At 38.8% G+C, this 21,645-nt stretch overlaps 1 protein-coding gene across 2 annotated transcripts in view; it reads right to left on the bottom strand.

Annotated features, from left to right (window-relative positions):
• The window catches only part of FBN2 (fibrillin 2), a 184,239-nt gene extending 178,987 nt beyond the window's left edge, over positions 1-5,252 (bottom strand). For both annotated transcript variants that reach the window (XM_075136377.1, XM_075136376.1), the window contains exons 1-3: positions 5,047-5,252; positions 4,090-4,172; positions 199-297 (exon numbers count right to left, since the gene is read on the bottom strand). In XM_075136377.1, the coding sequence (XP_074992478.1) occupies positions 199-297; positions 4,090-4,172; positions 5,047-5,252 (388 nt within the window). The remainder of the gene's footprint in view (positions 1-198; positions 298-4,089; positions 4,173-5,046) is intronic.
• Between the last annotated feature and the right edge of the window lie 16,393 nt (positions 5,253-21,645).

Below are 21,645 nucleotides of genomic sequence, written 5' to 3' on the forward strand. Positions count from 1 at the left end.
TCACACAGAGTAAACATGTACACATGGTATATCAAACTTTATCAAAAACTAAGATATACCAAAGTGTAAGTTACATGTGTGTATGCAGTAATGACAAGTTATTTTTAAAGAATTTACACAGTAGTTATTTTTGAGTTGACTCAAAGAGAATTACTTAAAATGAAATCTCTAATGAAAATAAATATAGTAAGTCCTTACTAGATTTTGATCCACAAGTAGGTGATATTTGTCCACTTGCACAAGTGCACATGTTAGGACGGGAACAAAATCCATCACCGCAGCTATTTCTACAAATCGCTGAGGAAGAACACAATTAAAAAGACAGTGATTAACAGTAAGCTTACTCTTAAACTACAGGAAAAAAAGCTAAAAGTATGTTACCAGCTTCTTTTTTAAAGAAAAAAAGAACAACACTTGAATGTTCAGTTCATTGGGACAGTGAATATACACACAAAAGTAACTGTAAGTTAAATAAAGCGAACTGAATTTTGGTATAATCAGTATCTCTAACGAATTTAAAGAGAAACAGAATTGAATATGGCATATTCAAACACTAGTCTGACCACTGAAACCAGATGAATAAGTCTCTCCCTAATTAGAAATACCAGCCTATTACACAAGTAATGTAAAATTATTAAAATTATATATTTTAGACCACAAGACCTGTAGAAAACTTTACCAAGAACCCAAGATTTGAATGAATATAAACAATATAGATCATAAATGCCAATTTATGGTATGGTTTCTCTCTTAGAATCGCTATTTTAGAGGCATTTTAGGGTCTCTTTTTCCTAAGATTATCCATCCTTTACACAAAGCTGTTTTGTGGGAAGTCAATGTCCAAATCCTGGGCTTTGCAGATTTTGTATAGTTTCCCTAAATACAGCTTTCTGTACTCACATATTTCCACATTGTCATTTAGAAACTAACTTTATAAAAATCCCAGGGAAGCCTGTCCACACCATATTAAGAGTGCATAATGTACATGCCGTTGTGCTATCCCCTGATGCATCAAAATCGTGCCTTCCCTTCTCACTCACCAGCCAGGGAGCTCCATTGCACAAAGGAATGACAGAACCAGAAAATAATAAAAGGCTAAATCCAGGTTCTAAAGGAGATCCAAATGAACACATTAAACAATCTGCCAGGTTAGCAAATGCACCAAAAGAGAGCCTGAAACATTAAGAGCCAGTACGACACGGGAGGACCTCAAAAGACACATATCGTGCAAGGGACAGCTTGTAAAGCAAAAAAACAAGCAAGAATCACAGTTTCTTTGTAAATAACTCTGGGGTTTTGAGAGAATCAAATAATCTGGAAGCACATCTCCACTGAAGGACTACAAAAGGAACAAATACCTCAGGTAGAAAATTTGCCAAGAATATACCGACTCCCTAAAAAAACTGTCTATATACATTAAAAGGAAAGAAAAAAAAAACACCTGGCCATATACATAAAAAAAAAGAAAGCAGAGGTAAGACCTTTCCCAGAATGCTTGTGCTCCGCTTCTGATTTAGAAAAACATGCATAAATGCATTGCAACTCCCATAAGGAAGCAAATTGTTTTCTTGCCCCATTATAGAATTCGAATATGCCCCCTGTGAAATTACATGCTCCCTTTTACCCTTTCTCCACCAAATCAGAAGCTCTGTACTGATGCCGAACATGACCAAACCAGACCAGATTTTGTAAACCCGCATCCTCCTTGACATACTCCAATAAAGACCACATTTTCTTTACGAAAGAGGAGTAGACAAAGTCACATTAGTGGTCTACTGACACCATGCTTTGGGCATCAAAAAGATGCAATGTGGGTCATCTACATTTATCGTTAAATTCCTCTACAACTATGCCCTAAATGTGAAGGCATGAGAGGTGAAAAAGTTTGTGGGATTTCGCTATTTAGTTGAAATTAGAGACATACCACTGATTGATATGAAATATTTCCTCGATTAGCAGATGTAAAAGTGAGAAACGGGACTCAGATTTAAAGCACTTGACAAACACAAGGAACAGGGCTGCTTTCCTTATATCACTGTTCAGTCCATCTTTATACAACGTAGCTCAATCTCCTGGTTAAGCGAGGTCTACATTTAGGCCATTTTGTAAGTCTATTGTCTGTTAGGGAATAATTTTTTACCAACTGAAAGCCCTATAGCTGAAAGCATATTCTAAATATGCTTTCATCGGTACAGTTTATTTTGTTTAAAGAAAAAGTAAACCCAACCAGACCTTTTTTTTTTTTCAGATAAAAGATCACTTTTAATCATAAATATGTCACAGACCACCACCAACCATCATCACGTTATCAACTGAAAACACTGTAAGGTCAGAATGGTTTCCTGTTGACCTACCAATAGCTCATAGATCTCTCTTCATGAAATTATGCTTTAAAATCACCAGTTACAATCTGCACTAATTATAATCAACGCATCTCCAATAAGAGGTTTGCTAGCTTGTCCGTCCATCCTGTGCAAGAGGCTTTGTCTAGCTAAACACCTCTAGCTAGAGGGACCATCATCTCACCAAATGTTTAATGTGAGCATAGAAATCTGTGCTTTTAAACCGTCACCAAAAATACAAACAGAAAAGCATCACAGCCAATCCTACAGATGGCAAGACCATTTGCCCTTCGAACATGTTAGCTGCAATTAAGCTCCAGTAAGTAAACAGGAGCTAAAAGACGTTCTTTGTGCACGTGAATTAATAGTAAGTCAAAGATTATTCTGGATGTGAAGAGACCTGAGACCGAGGACTGTAAGAGGCACTGAGAGTCACATTTAAGGATAATTTATACGGATTTCTGAAAGCACCTAAATCGTCGTCTCTCCCTAATTTCATTTGAGCTAGATACCCAGCTGAATTTGAAAAACCTATCAACAGCATACTAGGCAGCCGAAATCCATTTTAAAAACTCCAGTTTACATTTAAGTAAGCCAATATTGTAACAGATGATAAATGTGAACTGAACATTTTGAGGAGCTCCTCTTATTCCACAGTGGTATTGATACCAGCATCTTCCTCTGAATGACACTAGGAAATGCTAGGTCAACCTGAGATGAAAATCAGTGATACATGGCACAGTCATAAGAAGTATTAGCAAGGCAAATTGATTCACGTAAAATGATCAGGCTGATAGTCCTGAATCGTAAGGCAATAGCCCAAAAGTCACCTTTAAGTTTGGCAGATCTTGGCTTACCACCCATTCCTTCCCTAGTTTAGTCCTGGATGTCTGTAGTTTGTTAGATGGAGTATTTACAAAGACCTTCATTGCTTACATAAAGGGCAATATGTTCTTGAAACTGAATTGTGAAGTTGAGCATACTTATTAGCAAAAGAGATGGTGACAGGCTAAGATGAATGGGAACAGACTCACATTAAAATTCAAGGATTGTAAGAAGCATGTGTCTAATATCAGCTTTTATCTAACAGACAGAAAATTCAACTTAATTCTCTATTTCCTTTCCAGGTAGACAACGTTCCCTAAGCAGAGTATTGAGCAGATTTCCCCCTCCCCCCCCCACCTTTTTTTTTCCCAAGCCATGTCAACAGCCACATCTGTCAGCACAGTACCTATTACGACCAGGCAGTAATCTGAGTCTACATCCTTTATAGCTATTAAAGCACAACTAAAAGTGACAGGCAAGAGAATAAGCACCCCAGATGTAAAAAAGTTTTCCATTTGATTGTAATTCCACACCTAGCACAGAAGTTTTGCAAAACTTCAGATCTGATTTGCTTTATATCAAGACATTTTGGCTTTTTTTTCTTGTTACTATAGTTGATTATTTGATTTATGGAAGCTTTTTGCCTTTTTCCTTTGTTGTCATGTTCTTTTTTTTAAAAAAGTAAGTGGAGACATGCCTCTTACGAACACACCAAAGAAAATACAGCAATTTGCCAATCTTTCGATTGCAAGAAACATGGACCTGTAAATCCACTTTTTTTTCATTTTCTTCGTCTTAAAAATAAGGCAAAAGGCAGAACTGAATTCTCTTTTCTCATACCAAATGGAGCAGTAACTGACAGAAGAATATTTATTTTTATTGTTACCCCTAGGGCAGTAGAAACTTGAAGTCAGACACTTACGAACAATGCACTGATTTCCTCCAGGGAGCGTTTTCCATCCAGGGCAACAGTACGAATGGAATCTAGAGCCACACACATTTGGCCTGTCACACAGACAAACAAATAAATGTACATACAAAAATACAAATCAGTGTAAATAGAATCCAAAGTTTTATGTTCACACAAGAGGAGAAACCAGCCGCATGAAACAAAAAAAATGTATAGCAAAGATGTCTACAAAAAATCCACCCCAAAGGAACACAATTTTTCTCCACTATAAGAAGTTCCAAGCCATTTTATTTTGTATTAGTTCAACTGGTTAGTATGAAGAGGAGAGGCAGACTAGGCAACAGCAGGCCACATTCATCCCTGGTGGAACCACTGAGGATATGCAAGGGATGAGTTTGGCTCTGCATTCACACACAGTCTTAGAAGTCTTGCTATAAAAATTGGCTTCATGCTGCTGTCTGACACAAGACAGAAGGGATGACTGGTCATAAAGATTAATGAACTAATTCAAGTTACCAAGAAGTCCCCAAAACATTAGAAAAAAAAAACAGATTTTGCATAGTTTCTCAGCAGCAGCCAAAGCAGAGTGAATGTCAAAGTATCTTAATATTGTAACATGCTTGAATAAAAAGCCCCGTGTGGTACATCTGTCAGCTGTAAGGCAGCCCCACACAATGTCTGCTTTTAATACAATCGCACTAATTAAAAGGCCGTATTTCGTAGCCGAGGACAAAATACCAAGTGCAATTAATCGCAATGCCTTAGCCGCATAAGGGGGCCGGAAGGCAAGATGCACCGAAGGCGAGCCCGGAGACCACGGGCTCGGGCGGGGGGCGGCTGCAGGGGAAGGGGCCGCTCGCTGGGGAGCGGGCTGCGCGGCGCTGCCCGGACGGCGGCAGCGGGCAGCGGGTCCAAAGGGTCTCAGGCTGCGGAAGGCGGAGGCCCGAGTGCGGCGCGGCGCGTCCCTACCCGCGGAGCACGTCCTGCTGTCCTCGCCTGCGGAGCCGGCCGGCCCCGTCCTCCCGGTACGCGGCGGCAGGGTAGATGCCGCCCGCTCCGCCCGCGGGGCGGACCGGCGGCGGCTTTTGTTGCCCGGCTGCTCCCTGCGCCCAGAGCGCCAGGCAGCCCAGCCAGAGAAAGCAGGGCTGCACCCGGAGCCACCGCCGTCTCCCCATCCTGCGGCTGCCCCGGTGGGGAACGGCGGAGGCGGCAGGCGGGGAGCCGGGGAGGGGTCTGCCTGTCCCGCACCGCCCTCAGCGGGCACGGCTCCGCTCCTCGTTGGGGGAAGGCTTCAGCCGCGGAAACTCTTTCTTCTCTCCTCCACAGGCTGCCCTGCAGCCGCAGCCGTCAGCAGGACACGGCGAGACCAGCAGCGGGGTCCACGTTGCATCCCCCCTCCTCTCTCTCCAAAGAGAGGGGAAGAAAGGGGGGAAAGAAGGAAAAAGGAGTAGAGGTGGCGGGGATTTTCTTTCCCCCCTCCGAAGAAGGAAATCCGACAGAACCACGTTGAATTCCCCTAGAAAAAATAAGAGCGAGATGATAATTAACAACAACCGCCTCCGACGAAACGTGCCGCGACGGACGGCGGGGCGCGCGCACGCCCCGGCCCGGCGCAGGGGGCGGTTTTACCGGGGCTGGCGGCGCGGCAGAGGCCGGCGGGCGGGGGCGGGGCCGGTGCCTCCCGGACGCGGCGGCCCCGGGGCGGGGGGGCGAGCGGCCCCGCGGGGCGAGGGGTGCGGACGGAGGGATGCGGGAGGGATGCGGGCGGAGGGATGGAGGAATGGGGGATGGAGGGGTGCGGCAGGCGCTGCCGCCGCCGCCGGCTCCGCGGGGTCGGGCCGAGGGGCGCGGAGCGGGCGCCGCCGCCCTGGCACACGTGGGGCTGCGGCGGGGGCAGGGGAGAGGGGGCGGCGGGGGAGGGGAGGGGAGCGAGGGGATGGGCGGGCGGCGGCCGGGGGGCGCGGAGCAGATGGGGGAGAGTGGTGCAGGTAGAGCGGGCCCGGAGGGGAATTCTGCGCTTTCCTTCGGCGCCCCCTCCCCTCCCAAACCTCTAAGAGCTGCGCCGTGAGATGTCTGCCGTGCCGCCGCGGCGGGGAGACTTGCAAGCAAAACCCCTCCGGGGATGAGCAGCTGGGGCTCAAAAGAGAGGTGCGGGTGGGCGCTGCAGGGCGCGGCCCGGCCCGGCAGGGTGAAGCCAGGGACGGGCCTGTCACCTGGCCGCGCCAGAGCCCGGGGCAGCCGCACCCCGGCTGCCGGCGGGCGCGCGGCCTGGCCGGGGCCGGCCACCGAGCAGGGGCGGCTGGAGCGGGAGCTCGTTGCCGGCTTGTGTCGGTTCAGCCTCGTGTATCGGTATTTTTGTCACCAAGTTGACAAATTTCTTCAAAACGCTTGAAACAACACCAAGAGCTGAGAGACTTTGAACTGTGTTACTTTGCAGTTTCCTTCAAGAGTAGTTTTTGCAAGTTCACACCTTAAGGTTTTGCTTGTTTTGCTCTTGCTGTTTTTCTCTGTATAAGCGTCTTAAAATTAATGCAAAAAAACCCAGCTTGGCTAATTTCGTACTTACTTTTTAAGGCCAAAACCGTGCATTCACCTAGACGTGCTGAATAGTTAGCCGCCAGTAAAAAGCAAACAAAAGCAATGAAGTCATGTTCCCGCTGAAAGTCCCCGAGTGCTCCCTGTGGGTCGCGCTGGTAACAACAGGACACAACCTGGTTTTGCCATCTGAGGTGCATCGCTTTGAATTACAGCTAGACGGTTGAGCACCTCACCATACATACCATGGCATACTGTGGCAAACAGGAAACTTTTTTTGTCTTTTAAAACAAAACAAAAAACATGTAGCAGCTCCACGTGCATATTATCTGTCATTTCTAATTCTGGAATGAGAGGCAGGAGTCATGTTTTGTTATCCCTGAAATAAAACCCACTAGCTAAGAAGTCATGAAGCCGTTCCCTTATTCAATTCAGTGCCCTACTTTGATGGTCCAGTGGCTCTAACAGAGGCTCCATTTACAGATCTATATTCTGACTGATTGGAAGCTAATTTTGTTTGAATTTGGAAGGTTAGCAAAAGTAATTTTTCATGGGAAGATCTGAATCTTTAAAGGTAAGACCTTGAGAAATTAAGGGAAGTGTTTAATGAAGGAACTATTTAATGAAGACAAGTGGGTAGAAGAGCTCAGGAACCTCGTAAGTATAGATAAGGTTTGGAATTTCTTCAAAGCAGAGGCTGTTAAACCTGTCATGAATGAGATGCGCCTAATAAAGCCAGGGGGAGAGAAGGATTCCATGCCTGTTTGGGTGAATAACTATCTCAAGAAAAATGCGAAGAATAAGCAGGCAGGCTACAAAGAATAAAAAGGAAAGAACTGATCTGAGATAAACTTAGAGATAAGGAAGTAATTCCCAGAAGTTAAACACAGCTACATCTTGAAACAGACAGCACAAGAAAATCTTAAGGAAAAAAAAGATCCATGAAACAAGCAATAAAAAAAAGTGAACCAGTTACACAGCAAGGGTGAGCTAGAAATTAGGGGGAAAAAAGTAATGTTTCAAAGCGAAGATATATATACTTTTTATTGTGTTTTTTTTTTCTTGGAAACTGTAGGTATTGAGCACAGGAAGAAAAGCAAATGGGCAGCAGCTGCCAGTGATTTGTAAAGTGATTTATAAGACTCTGAGACCCTGTTGCACTCAAACCAGAAGAGGACTAGGTAACACCTTTCCAGAATTTTGAAAGGAACTAGCACACAAAACTACAAAACATTCAATAGCAAAGAGTCTTAATTCTGATAAGATTGCAATATAAACGGTCCAGGTAAATATGCATACAGATTAAGTACTTAAAACTGTCTTTGTTACAAAGGAAAACATTAATACTTTTTATGCGTACAAGATACTGATCAGACATCATCTAAAATAATGATTACATTCTCATCATTCACATTAGAAGAAGATGCGTTAAAATTGGAATAGCTGCACATAAAAGCCACTAGTATGGTCAAGGGAAGAAAACCACTCCTAAAGGGTTTGGATTCTTTAGCTAACAGCAGTTCTCTTAAAAATAGTGAAGGAATATAGCAGAAGGAAAAAAAAAGTAAAAAGTTATGATAATTCAAATTAGTGCTACAATTAGAAGAGCTTCTTAGATAAGACAGGAATACAGTTCTGCATTAGAAAAACTAGAACCTAAAACTATAACTACTTTTGGAATGAAATTAGATTTCTTTAGGAAAGATATTGTGGGCTATGTCTCCCAACTCTTAAAAAGCATTTGAATTTGGTAATCCCAGAGGTTCCCTCCCATCCTGTTCACTACCTGTTATAAAATAGAACAGCTTCTTTCTCCGAGGATGCCATGGCATATTGACATCATGTGACTGATGCAGAAGGGTGAATGATGTCTGCTTTGCTCTAACTGAACTTCGACTTCAGGTCTCACCAACTCTGATAAAAATAGTTCAAAATGTTACATATAGTATGTTATAGGATGTTCAGGAAACTTTTAAGTGTACATTTACATACAGAAAATATTCCCACAGAAAAACTTGTAATGGAGATTATTTTTGAATCCACACTTTTCCCATGCAGTTAACTTTTTTCCTTCCCAAACAAGGGTGGGAGTTATTTTTAAGTAAAGGCACTCCTACTATTTTGGCATTTGGAAACAAAGTAAAAATGTGGGCTACCACTTTGCTGGATCTAATTAAAGCAGGATCCAATTAAACTAGACTTCTTGGATGTAAAGTGCAGTTTGATCTTTCCTCTTTTTGTTCAGCTTTTAATAAAGAAAATTACGAAACACCTATTGATTCCCAGGCTCATGTGGGACCCTAGGTTCCCACATACTAAATCCTATGGAAAACACACCAGAGTGGAACTCGGGTTCTGTAAGAACTGAGGCACCTAAGTGAACTTCTATCTATCTGCTGATGATTCGTAAACACCATTCACTTCTGATAAACTGTTTTCCTTCAACCAGTCTAACATGTCATCCTGTCTTTCTGACATCTTCCTGTGAATATTTAGTTGTTGTGTTAAAATAAACATTGTAAAAATTGTTTTTGGACTTGTTCTCTTAAGCCAGTCCTCCTCCTTCTCTATGAAAAAAAAACCCCAAACAGCACAAATCTTGTAAGCCTTCTGTTGCTCAGTTTTGTAACTTCCATAGCGTCCTCTACTATGTCCACTCTCTCCCCAGGAGTACATGTTCAAGCTGTAATGTCTACCCAGATAAAAAACTGATTCCATGGGTCTAATTTACACTTTACTTATTGCTGCCTCTTCCTTTCTGGCCTTACCTTATATAAACCTGTTTGAGATAACTGCTGACAGAAATGTCTCTAACTACAGAAGCTTCCTCTCTGACCCTTTTCAGCTGTTCCCTCCTCCCCACTGGATCTGATGCACACTCCCGATCTTCACCTTTTCAGTCAGGGCCAAATCTTCATTTGGTATCTTTCTCCAGTATCTTCACCACAGAAACATTTTAAAAGTATTTCTGGAAAAGACCCTGGAAATTAATATGATTAATCGTCTCTGCTGTAAAGCAAAAAAAACCCAACTACAACCTGTATCCTACAAATTGACCATTTAACCTGTGCCTCAAGTACAGGAATTCTGCACGGTTGCAGGTGGTCTGCTACAGATGCCATTGATTTACCACTAAAAAGTTTTCCAAACATCCAATAGGAATCCTTCTTTCTGCATTTTAAACACCTCCCCCCAATTCACTTGTTATTTCCAGCATCTTCTGACATGCTTCATGTTTGAAGAATATCATTCTGCCCTTTTTTGTTCTTCTCTGACTAGACCAGTGAGTGTCTTTTTTCAGGCCTTCCAGATCTTCACTCATTCTTCTTGCCTCGATTCGTTCTGCTGGGCTGACCTCCTTCTTCAAGTGAAGTGCTCAAAGCTCAGGACAATTCTGTAGCTGAGACTGTGCCCAAGCTGATCAGAGGGAGTAATTCATTTATCTTACAGCCTAAAATCAATAATGCTTATTGACTACATGGTGCTTGTATTTTTCAAAACAGTCCTTATGTTATTACTCACTGTAGCTTATAGTATTCTATAATAGTCCAATCTTCTTCTACAAGAGTGCTATCTAAACAGTAAAAATACCTGCATTTCAATTTATTGAGCTGCGTACTATTTTTTTTTTACCTTTTCTTTTTCCTTTTTGCCATTTATCTAATTTATCGGACCGTTTTGAATTCTAATCCTGTCCTTCAGTGTAGTTGTGCTCCAGGTTGGCATTAATCTGCAAATGGAATAAATTTTCTATCATCTGCTCTTTAAAAAAAACACATTGAAAAGTAATGAGTCCAAGACTATCTGAAACTGACATACAGTACTTCCTTCCTCCTTGGCAATAAGCTATTGATAACTGCTCTAGTATGCTTTCTTTAACCAATTATATATTCACTGTGTAATTTAATCTAGACTGTGATTTCTTGCTTGCTTAGAAGAATGTTAGTTGAGGCTGTTTCAAAAAACATTACTAAAATCAGGTAGACAAGATTTTTTTTTTTTTTTTTGTTCTATCCATCTGTCCTGTTATCTACCCAGGTCTTGCTTGGTTTTGACAAGTCTCTCTTGGTTGTTTTTGATGTTCTTGTTTTCACATGGAAACTTGAATTATTTCTTTTTCAGCATTATTTCAGGCCAGGAAATTAGATTAATTAGCCTAACTTTCTTTTTCCTCTCTTTAAATATATGCATTGATTTGGTATATGCCCATAATTTGGTAAACAACAAATAAAAACTACTAAGCAAAACCAGAGAAAATGAATTTATTCCAACTCCAAATTTATTCTCAATAAAAAAGAAATAAGTAAATAGTTGTGATCTCTTCCATGTCTGTGCTCATCCATAAAATTTCAATGCATATAAAGGATATTACAACCATTTAAGAAGCAATTCTGATTCATATTCTTGACTAATTCACTTATAGTTGCTCTACAGTTAGGACTTCGGATGTTGTCCCTCAACATAAAGTCCCTTACATATACAAAATAAAGATCAATCATCCCACAGAGTTGCAGGTTTATAATTTGTAAAATTCAAAATTATTTTAGCAGTGGTTTCAAAGTAATGCTTTCACTGCCGATGAAAAAAATAGTATCCGTTAACTGAAAAGAAGTTATATTGAAAAGAAGAAATGAAACCATTAAGTGGGGCTTATAAAATAAAAACAGGACGATACTTAAGATATAAGACAATAATTTGAAAAAAGCAAAAAAACCATCACAGTGCTGAAACATGTTACAAGAGAACTGTTCCATGCAATTAAACAAAAAATCTTTCAATGCTACAAAGCTTCAGCTGCAAAAAGGTAACCTAGTTTTGAATGTCTGATTCTTGAGAAAATTAGTCATAACTTTAAGATGGCAGCTACTTTACCTTTATGATACATACGGAAATGTAAACAAGGCAGAATATCTTAGCACATCCTTCCAGGACTGATTTGACTATTTTGCTTGTAAAACCTCATATTATTTGGGGATTTTTTTTTTTTTTTTTAGCATGGGAGATGTAGGATGGACCACTCTGTACTGATTTTTCTTTTCTCTAAGTGAGAAAAAACGAAAGTGAAATGTTCCTAATTTAGACATCTCAGCTACCACAAATGAAATCCTACTTTAAGCTCCAAAATCTATCATCAGAGGGAAGGAGTTGAGGGAGGAAAAAACCAAAAATTAAGCACTCTCTCTGTTTTTTCCTATATGCAGAAAAGGTTAATCAGATTTTATGTGCAAGAACTAGCAATGGAAATAAGATCTGTATATACGTCATGTCTATTTTAAAATGAGTCAAGTTAAATAAAATATAAAACACAACAGAGATTCTTGGATATTCTGTTTTGTCTATGAGAAAAACCATATAGCTGCTGCAGTACTTTCCAGATTCCAGGAAGACGTATATTGTTATAATTATTTTGATTTGTCTTCATTCTAGAAACTCTACCCTGGGGAGTCTGTAGGTGGAGCACATAAAAGGATTCAGTTATTCAAGAGAAGTTTAATCTGGCATTAAACCCTGGACTACACGGTTTTAATTATTTAAATACATTAATAATTTTATAGCTGTATGATTTAAAATAGTTGTTCTTTTATAGGTTCCTTTAAGCATTATTTTCTGACTCAGATTCTCTTTAGCAACATCTTTAAAAAGAGAGGGTTCAAGTACCCTAAATCTCACTGACATGACACGTTCAAATACACATTCCTCTAGCTATTCATCTATCTAAAAGCATACATAATATTTATTATGCAGTATGTTAACAACATCTCTGCAGTTACTTTGTGCACCGAGGCACTTTTCTTTGTCTAAACCAGGGGTGAAGTTCTAGGAGTTGCTGCTACAAGCACGTGAGTGTTGCACAACAAATTAGGAATCTGAAAAACTAGAGGTCATGTTTAACATGACCTGTTCTACATTTCAATGCTTCTGCACGCCCACATGAAGATAAAGTTTTAACTAAAGAAAACAAGGATGAACTGGGAGAGTATTTAAGAGTTGCAGCCATTCATGTCAATGGTGCAATTTTGTACTGACTGCTACTCTGGCTGTATCACTGCTTAAAGCCTATGTTCTCTCTTTTTATAAAATATTACGTCATCTGTGGAATCACAAAAGTAAAGCAATCTTGACAGCAGTCCCAAGAATCTCTGATAAGCCCCAAACTAAGCAGAAGCATTATCTAAATAAAAATAATTCTTAACAAGAAATTAATAAACAACAGTTTTCTGTTGTTCATCCTCTCCGATGGACATGAGATCATTGGTTTTGCATGCTAGAACCAAACTTTATTTTTACCAAATTAAAATAGGTTTATGGAATGTAAATACAGGTAGACTTTGATTCGTTGCATGCTGTAAGACACATGGAAATGTTCAGTTGCTAAATTACTATCATGGCAGTTCCTTTATATAGGCACATACCTATCAAAGGCAAAGCTGGTAACTTTCACTCAACTGTGAACTGAAATAGGTGGGTGCCAAATTTATGTAAGGTTCAAATCAGCATAATCCTGATATATAAAACTCTGATCATTATTCAGGAGATTTTAAAAAGCTCCATGCTCAAAAACACACAGAGAGACAAATATCTATTTTATATTCTATTCTAAACGTCTAATATATGATATTATATAGAATATTATATATATAAAATATATATTATCGTTATGGAATGCTTCAAAAATCTGTGATGGCACTACATATACTAGGAACAATTCAAACTTTGCATTAACTTATTTCAGCAACATTATGCCAGCATACTGTAATTATGGCATATTATATACAGCATGCGCTTCGTATAGACTAATGGGAGGAAAAAGAATAGGTCATACACCAGTGCAAATTCCGTAAGAAAACTGGCAGTCAGCAGAAATATTTGTAATGTGGCTTTCCAAAAAGAAGGATTTTTCTCTGTATACTGATGCTCTCAAATCCAGCTGTAGTGCCTGCAAATATAGGTACGTGGTTTGGTATATAGCCTGCTACACACTGCCTCTTAAACAGATACCTAAAGGTGCAAGGGCTTAAAAATATTATGAAACTGTCTGCTTTTATTTTTATTTTCTTAAAAATATAATTTTAGTCTTTTTAAATATTAGACCCTAAGGTACAATCAGTCCTGATATTTTTATTAGGTAAAACAAATTTGGACTCAAGATTATAGACTCTAGGTTTGCAGTCACATGAATATCAATGTATTAGGGAGAGAAGCCATGCTAATTCCATACAGATGTGCTGTTGCATTCCTGTAAATTTTCAGACTGAAAAGGAAATGCTAGTTACACCCCTTTCCCCTTCAGCCTACGGTAGAACATTTCACAGATTGCATATGTGTTTTGCATTCAGAGAAAAATAGTCATCGATCTCTTTGACCAGATACTCTGTTTTTAACTTGCCATTGACATTTTAAAATCAAAAACCCATGTTTGCTAATTCAAGCATCATATCTATGATATATGTATTTTTTAACAATCTAGGAAACCTAGCTTTTGGGCCTCAGATGTTTTTTTCAACATGCACACACAAAAATATGAACAGCTTTATTCTCTTAGGTGTTCTCCTTTGCTTGGGAAGAAAGCATATTTATGTTTTTATGTATGTGCAAATATACAAATATGGTTTTATATATGTAAAATGTAAATATTTTTTAGAAGGACTTTGTATCAACATCCCAGTTAGAGCTAAGAAAACCAAACAAAGAAAATGTAATAATACTTACCTTAGCCTAGAATGTTCTTTGCACAGAATAAGAGCAAAGACTTTTAAGACTACCACGATAGAGCTTTTCAGACCAGGAGCTAAAACCAAGCCACGTTCTCCACTGATTTCCGTTGGCACAGACCTTGAAGAGACTTTCAGTAGTGGAAAATGTATGGGAATGTGACAGTAGAAAACATCCAATATCCATCTTCCCAGCTTGAGAAAATTCATAGACCCAGCCAGAGATGGGAATGACTAGAATAATAGAAGGGCAGAATATGCTGGTTTGGGTGAACCTGTTATAAACTTTTCAAACTGAAAAGTCACCTTTGCACATCACAGTCCAGTTTTGAAAGAAGGCAGATTTCAACATAGTTTCTTTGTTCAAAACATTCATCCTTCCATGCTGTGTACTGGATCTCACCAGTGATGGCTATGCTTCAACAACTGGTAATACGATTCCTGTTTGTAAACATAGTGTAGTAAAACTTCTCATAAATCACTGCTAAAGGGACTCACAAAGGTCTGTTGCCAGACAGAAGTGGTCTTTAGCTAATAGTCAAACAAAATTTGTACTTGAACCCGTGAGGATACTTCAGGCCACTTAGAATGTGGTTGGGGTCAGGATGGACACCTACTTACGCAGCAGATCCTCTTTGTCATTACAGTCTAATGCACTGCGTTATAAAATACCTTTTTATTACGTTGTAATTCAGTTATCTTTATCGAAAGAATGCTGTTGTGGAAATGTTTTCTAGAATCTTCTTTTTAGCCAGGTAATGCCAAAGGCAGAAGGAACACAAAGTCTATGTAGTATTCTTGAAGTTCAACAACTTACAAACATCTTTTTTTCTCCCTAATCTGTTGATTGGTATCTGTTTATCAAGTTACTTGAGTTGAGTGTCATTCAAGATCATCTTAATTGTAAAACAATTCTGCTACTATTTACAATTGTTACCGATTTTTATATTACTACAGTGATATCTAGGGGCTTTATTAATGGATCAGGACTGTGTTCTGCAAGTGTGGGATAAACACATGAATTAAAGTTTCTTGATAGCAAAATATTACGATATAAAAGAGGCAGGAATTATCTAGGAGAGACTGCACAGAAGAAATATTGGTAAGCTTGACAGGTGGATTCATTATGCATGTAGCATAGCTATTTACTAAAAAATATATAGAGAGATGAATGAGGGGGAAAAAAGGATGTTTTACAGATACCTTCAGGATTTATTTTTCTAGAGCGGAAAAAGAGCAAGAAAGATGCAGAAATATATAAAGTTTTTAAGCATGCTTGTCTATGAAAGTTTGTTCCACAGGCCAGACAACCATCAGTCTCTTGATCCCAAAGCGTGGTGACAGCAAGAGTCTTAGAAAGTAAGTTCACATAACCTATATTTGATATAATAGAGGATGTGGAATCAATGAAACAATGGAAGAAATGTATCATTGTATTAGTAGTCTGGATATATATATTGCATTTCAAAGCACTAGACAAAGAGTGGTCGTCACTGGCATGTGAGATGGCAGCCAGAACAAGACTTTTAGTCGTACAGATGGAACATCATATGCAGTGCAAATGATGCAAATTGCAAATGATGGTGAGAGTATGGGCCTGCATGACAGGCAGGGTGGCAATCCAACTAAAAATAGTTAGAGAAAGGAGGTAGGAAAAACATGCAACTAAGTTTTTTATTTTATCCTTGCAGACCTTGCACTAACAGCCTGAGTTCCCAGACAACAAATCAGAGAAACAGGCCCGGATTTAATTTAGAGGACAAAGACCAATTAAATGAGGAGACTAGAACCAAAAAGGAGACTATAGCTTCAGTTCTTTGGAAAAGTAATAATCCATAGCTGAAGGACAGAGAATGGAAAAATAAGAAACCCAGAAACAGAGTTCTGAGGTTTTTAAATAAAATTGGAGGGCTAAAGAGTGCATTTTATCTTATCTTATCTCAGATACCTTAATCTCAGAAATTTTAAGATTCATGTTCACCAATCATTCCCCAAGTCAGATTCAGATTTTTTTTTTTTTAACAATGTTAAGGCTGTAAGATAATGCCTGACTATTTTCTATAGCCAACTCTCTTGACAGGTGGCAAATTATTCTCAAGATTAGAACATTTGGCACTTGCTGTATTTGCTATTTCAACATATTCTCAACTGCATCAATATAACATCAAATTCTTTTGTCCCATTTTGACGACAGAATTAGGTAAATCACATTAGGAAAGAGACCTTACATTGTTATTGAGAAGTTAATTTAGTCTATAAATGAGCTTCAGTAATGGAAGATACTTTAAGGATAATATGCAATACAAATTTCTATTGAAAATTTAGCTATGTGGCTTTGAAGTTAGATGCCCAGTTTAAAATAGTCCTTTATGCTCTCTCCAATACCGAGGAACCAATTCATGGCTCTAATCTTAGATACTTCTCATAGGAAAATATGTCTCCTGCACCCTTGTGTCTTGTTACAGGCTAACTTGGAACACACACTTGAGGAAGAGCAGATGAATCCTCTCCATGCATCATAAATAGTATCAGTCATCTAGAAAAGTATCTCAGTAGAGAAATTGGAAGATAACAAGAAATAAAGAAGAAACTACACATCTTTTTTTTCCCATTTTTTTTTTCAAGATAACAGTGATGTAGCCACGTTTTTTAAGAAGGTTTGTATCCACAGGATTGCATCCGTAGTTGTCTTTCCATAAACAGTTGTCTTCCTATGTATGGAAGTATCAAAAAAATTGTAAAATATCACTTCATATACTTTCATTCTTCTGGGAAGAATCTCAAACTAATTTAAGGTTTATTCTTCAAACATTTCATTAAATGAATAAAAGGAGATAAATTTATTTCCTTTCTTTTTGTAACTGCAATGTAACATGTTCCTTTGGAAAATGTCATTAATTTAATTTCCAGATTTTCCTGGCAATTTAAAAATACAGTATCAGAACCTCCTGAATTCTCTTAAATGTGATGTACCTAAAATCTGTAATTTGAAACTTCAGGGAGTTTATGCTTTACTTCACGAAGAAGTAGCTAAATTGCTAATGTTAAAAAAAAACCCAAAAACCAGCCCACAGTTTCAGACACAGTTAGGTTGAATCAAATTTACACTGATCTCCAGAAAAAGATATTGCAATGATCTACCATTGATAGTGGTATGGCACTGGTGATATTGATCTGCATGAGACTTTTTGGTAGAAGAGTGTTTTCATACAGAATGCTGTCTCTTACTTTCAACAATTTGTTTTAAATAAAGAAGAAAACAGTCAGAATTTGGACTGTCCAGTATTAAAAATGGGTGTATTTCCCATTAAATGTTAAATCCATTAAATCATCATTCACACAAAGAATGTTACATTTCTTTCTACATACTCTTATCAAAATTAAAATGACAAAAAATTTTAACTAGCCCAGAGCCTCACTCAGTTAAACTATCACAAACCCAGGTAACCCAACTTAATTTCATTGCTTTCCTTTAGACTTGCCAGCAGTATCCATACGAACAACGTACAGAGAAAGGAGAGGAAAAAGAAAGTACAAAACATGCTGAGAGAAGTTAACAGAAAATTAATTCATATTTGCTGGAAAAAGACAGTGTGGATGAGCTATGGATATATTGCTTTGTCTAGAAAACAAAAACGTTCATCAATACAAGTCACTCCAGATTTAACCTTGGAAAAACTGAGAGCAGAAATTGGCAGGTGTGATTGCATGGGTCTACCTCTTTTATGAATGTTAATTGAATTATTAAATCTACAGTAAATTAAAGTAGTTTAAAGCTTTTTTCTTTTGCTGATGTAATGCGACTCAAATCCAAACTTCCTCATCCCCTTACACTAATATTATCATTCTTTATGGTATTGGCAAAATAGCAATATAAACAAGGTAAAAAATTAAAATTTTTTTCTAACACTGCAAATTTAATTACCAGCTGTTACAAAATAGTTCAATCTTGCTTATCTAACAACGTATCATGAACACATATGTATCAGAACACACATGTATCCAATCTTTTCCTCAGTTTTCCCCTTGTGTAATACCATATTTTTTCTGACAATATGAAATCATTATTTCTAGTTGGAATTATAAATTTAATAATTTGAGTTCATAATTCCCTACTTTATATAGAGTTTGATCTCAGTCTTGTAAGGATTTGTAAGGAAACTCTGGCATCTGAAAACACAGTGATGGCTAGGACACTGTTCATCATGCACAGAAAGAGGTAAAGATATGGGGCAGTAAGAGATGTTCTAATGGAGTCCCAATTCAGTATTTGAAAAAGTCTGAGCAGCTCTTTTGGTCACTTTTATAATCCCAATCAAAATAAAACTGAAGAGGAAATTTGGTTAAAGTTCTCAATAAATGATCGTTACATAAACTGAAATATCTTTTGGGTAAGTCAAATCAACTCAAACTCTTTTACGCTTATGAGTAACAAGCTGAATAGTAGTATCTGGGTAGAAAATGTCTTTGATTAATCCAGAGAGTGGCACTGGAAATTTTGACTGTAAAAGGAAAGACAAAAGTCAGTACTGACTTCTTAAAAAAAGAGGCCTTTGCAGTAGCAGAACAAGACACAACAGACAGAGAGGTGGACAGGGGCTACTTCTGATAAACTGTGCTGCTCAGAAATCACTCAGAACTAAGGATGCCCATAGCCAGCTGCTTCCTTCAAGGTTTGGTTTCTCCATCAAAGGAAAGGAAGGAATCGATTCTCCAGTCACACCATATCCTTTTAAAAGGTATGATTCCCCACTACTGTTGGCTTCCCGTGAAGGCCCATATTCAGTTTAAGCATCCTTCCCTCTTCTCATTTTTGTAACAGGCCACAGGAACTCTCCAGACCAGAGATTATCTTTGTTCAGTTGATTCATGCAATGGTGCTTTGGAACAGGCTGCCCAGGGAAGTGGTTGAGTCACCATCCCTGGAAGTATTTAAAAGACATGTAGATGAGGCGCTTAGGGACATGGTTTAGTGGGCATGGTGGTGTTGAGTTGATGGTTGGACTCGATGATTTTAGAGGTCTTTTCCAACCTTTATGATTCTATGATTCTATGATCCCTGACATGGACTTCAGCTCTTACCAAAATGATTTTGCTGCCATTGCATCTGTGAACGATAGGTTCAGACTCACTAAGTCTGCTACAATGATCATTGCTGTCGAAAAGAGCATAACCAGCTTTGGCCTTCTGCATTCAGAGACAACGTATATTAAACTCACTGTGAGAATTATAATAGCAGGCTGTAAGCACTTTCCAGATCAGAGGTTATTTGCATGCAGATTATTAGCGTAATGATGCTTTGATCCCTGATATGGATATAAGGACAAAATTTTTCCCATAAGAAGAGCTGAGCAATGGAGCACATTGTCCAGGGAGATTGCGCAGGCTCCATCCCTTGAGGCTTCAAGCGTGGATGGGGGATGCCTTGAGCAAGCTGGTCAGAGCTCACCCTGCTGTCAGTAGCACATTGGACTAGAGATCTTCTGAGCTCCGGTCCAACCTGAACCATTCTGTGATTCTACAGGCATAAAGAAATGATAGCTAGTTTTTGTTAAAGTTTTATTATTGTTGCTTTAATAAATAATTTAAACTCCTAGGTTTTGGGATTTTTTCTGTGTCTTAATGATTTTAATAGCACCTTTTTGATAGCATATCCTTATAGCAAATGTTCCCTATTTTATACAGTTCAGGGAGGACAGTCTTCATCCCTATTCGAGCATATGCAGAGCAATCTTTTCATCCTCTTGGTAGAAGTTCATAGAGCTAACATAGTTCTGAATTTGTTATACAGAAATGTAAAGTTAGTTTGGTGATTTTTACCTTTGATTGCTTCTGTAGTGGAGGAAAAACTCTTTTTTTGTAGTAAGATAGGACAATCACTATTTTAATTTATCTATCAATCACCTAACAATAACCTGGAAAATTTTACAGGAAGGAAACTTCATTTACTGGGGAAGGGAAGGTCCCTTTAGCTCGGCGAGACTTTCCTAAGGACTACAGAGATGCTGCTGGTCAACTGCTAGATGAATCCAGAGCCATATTCCAAAGAAATAACTTTATCAGACTTCTTCTGAGGAAATACAAATCTATCCATGTTCAGACCCTGTTTTTTTCTATGATGCATCTTTCACTCTCTACCTGTTCTCTTCACACTTTGTCTATACTAAACTATTTTGGTAGTTGTATTCTTTTATCACGTTGAGATTTAATACATTTTCAAAAAATGCATTTAATTTCAGACATTAGAACTATTCCTAAATCGCTACTTTTTTTTTTTTTTGTCATTTTACAATAATACCTTAAATTGTAAGATATGCCTTCAAGAACCTCAGCTGGGCCATTTAAACAGTGCTATAATCTCCCTATTCTCACTAGAATTTTGTATGTAGGCTCACAGAGAAATTTTAAATTGATATGATTACCTCTCACAGTCTTTCTGCTTTGTGCTCTCCCAAGTACAAATCTCATCCTGCTGTACAATCTAGATGCTTTGTATCTAGATGTTATGCAGCATCTGATCACATAAAATCCAGGCTGTTACTTGATCAGCCATGAAGGTATCAGAACCAGTCCTTAGTAGGTACCGGTCTTTGCAGGGCTTCATTAGAAAAAATAAACTTCAGAGTAATATTCGGTAAAAAAAGTCCCATTAACACTGAACTTTGAGATCCTTCAGTTGGCCACCTGTCGTGGTTTAACCTGACAGGCAGCCAAATACCACGCAGCCGCTCACTCACTCCCCCCCCGCCCCAGTGGGACGGGGAGAGAATCAGAAGGGTAAGAGTGAGAAAAACTCGTGGATTGAGATAAAGACAGTTTAATAGAACAGAAAAGGGAAAATAATAATGATAATAATAGAATATACAACATGTGTGATGCACAATGCAATTGCTCACCACCCGCACTGACCGATAACCAAGTAGCGATCGCTACTTCCTGGAACATGCCTACCATTCATATACTGAGCATGACGTCATATGGTATGGAATACCCTGTTGGCCAGCTGGGCTAGCTGTCCTGGCTGTGCTCCCTCCCAACGCTTGTTTTGTTTTGTTTTGTTTTTCTTGAGCTGAATGTCCTTGACTAGCAGGGTACTTAGCAACGACTGCAAACATCAGTGTGTTACCAACATTCTTCTCATACTAAATCCAAAACACAGCACTAGGAAAAAATTTAACTCTATCCCAGCCAAAACCAGGACACCAACTTTAATCCATATACTATGCTTTCTGGATACTACATTTTGTTAAATCTTTTAATCAGTATTACACAGTATGCCATAGATGCTGAAATATTACACATGCAATTACTTTTATCCACC

The sequence above is a fragment of the Calonectris borealis genome, chromosome Z, assembly GCF_964195595.1.
Source record: "Calonectris borealis chromosome Z, bCalBor7.hap1.2, whole genome shotgun sequence".
Classification (NCBI taxonomy): domain Eukaryota; kingdom Metazoa; phylum Chordata; class Aves; order Procellariiformes; family Procellariidae; genus Calonectris; species Calonectris borealis.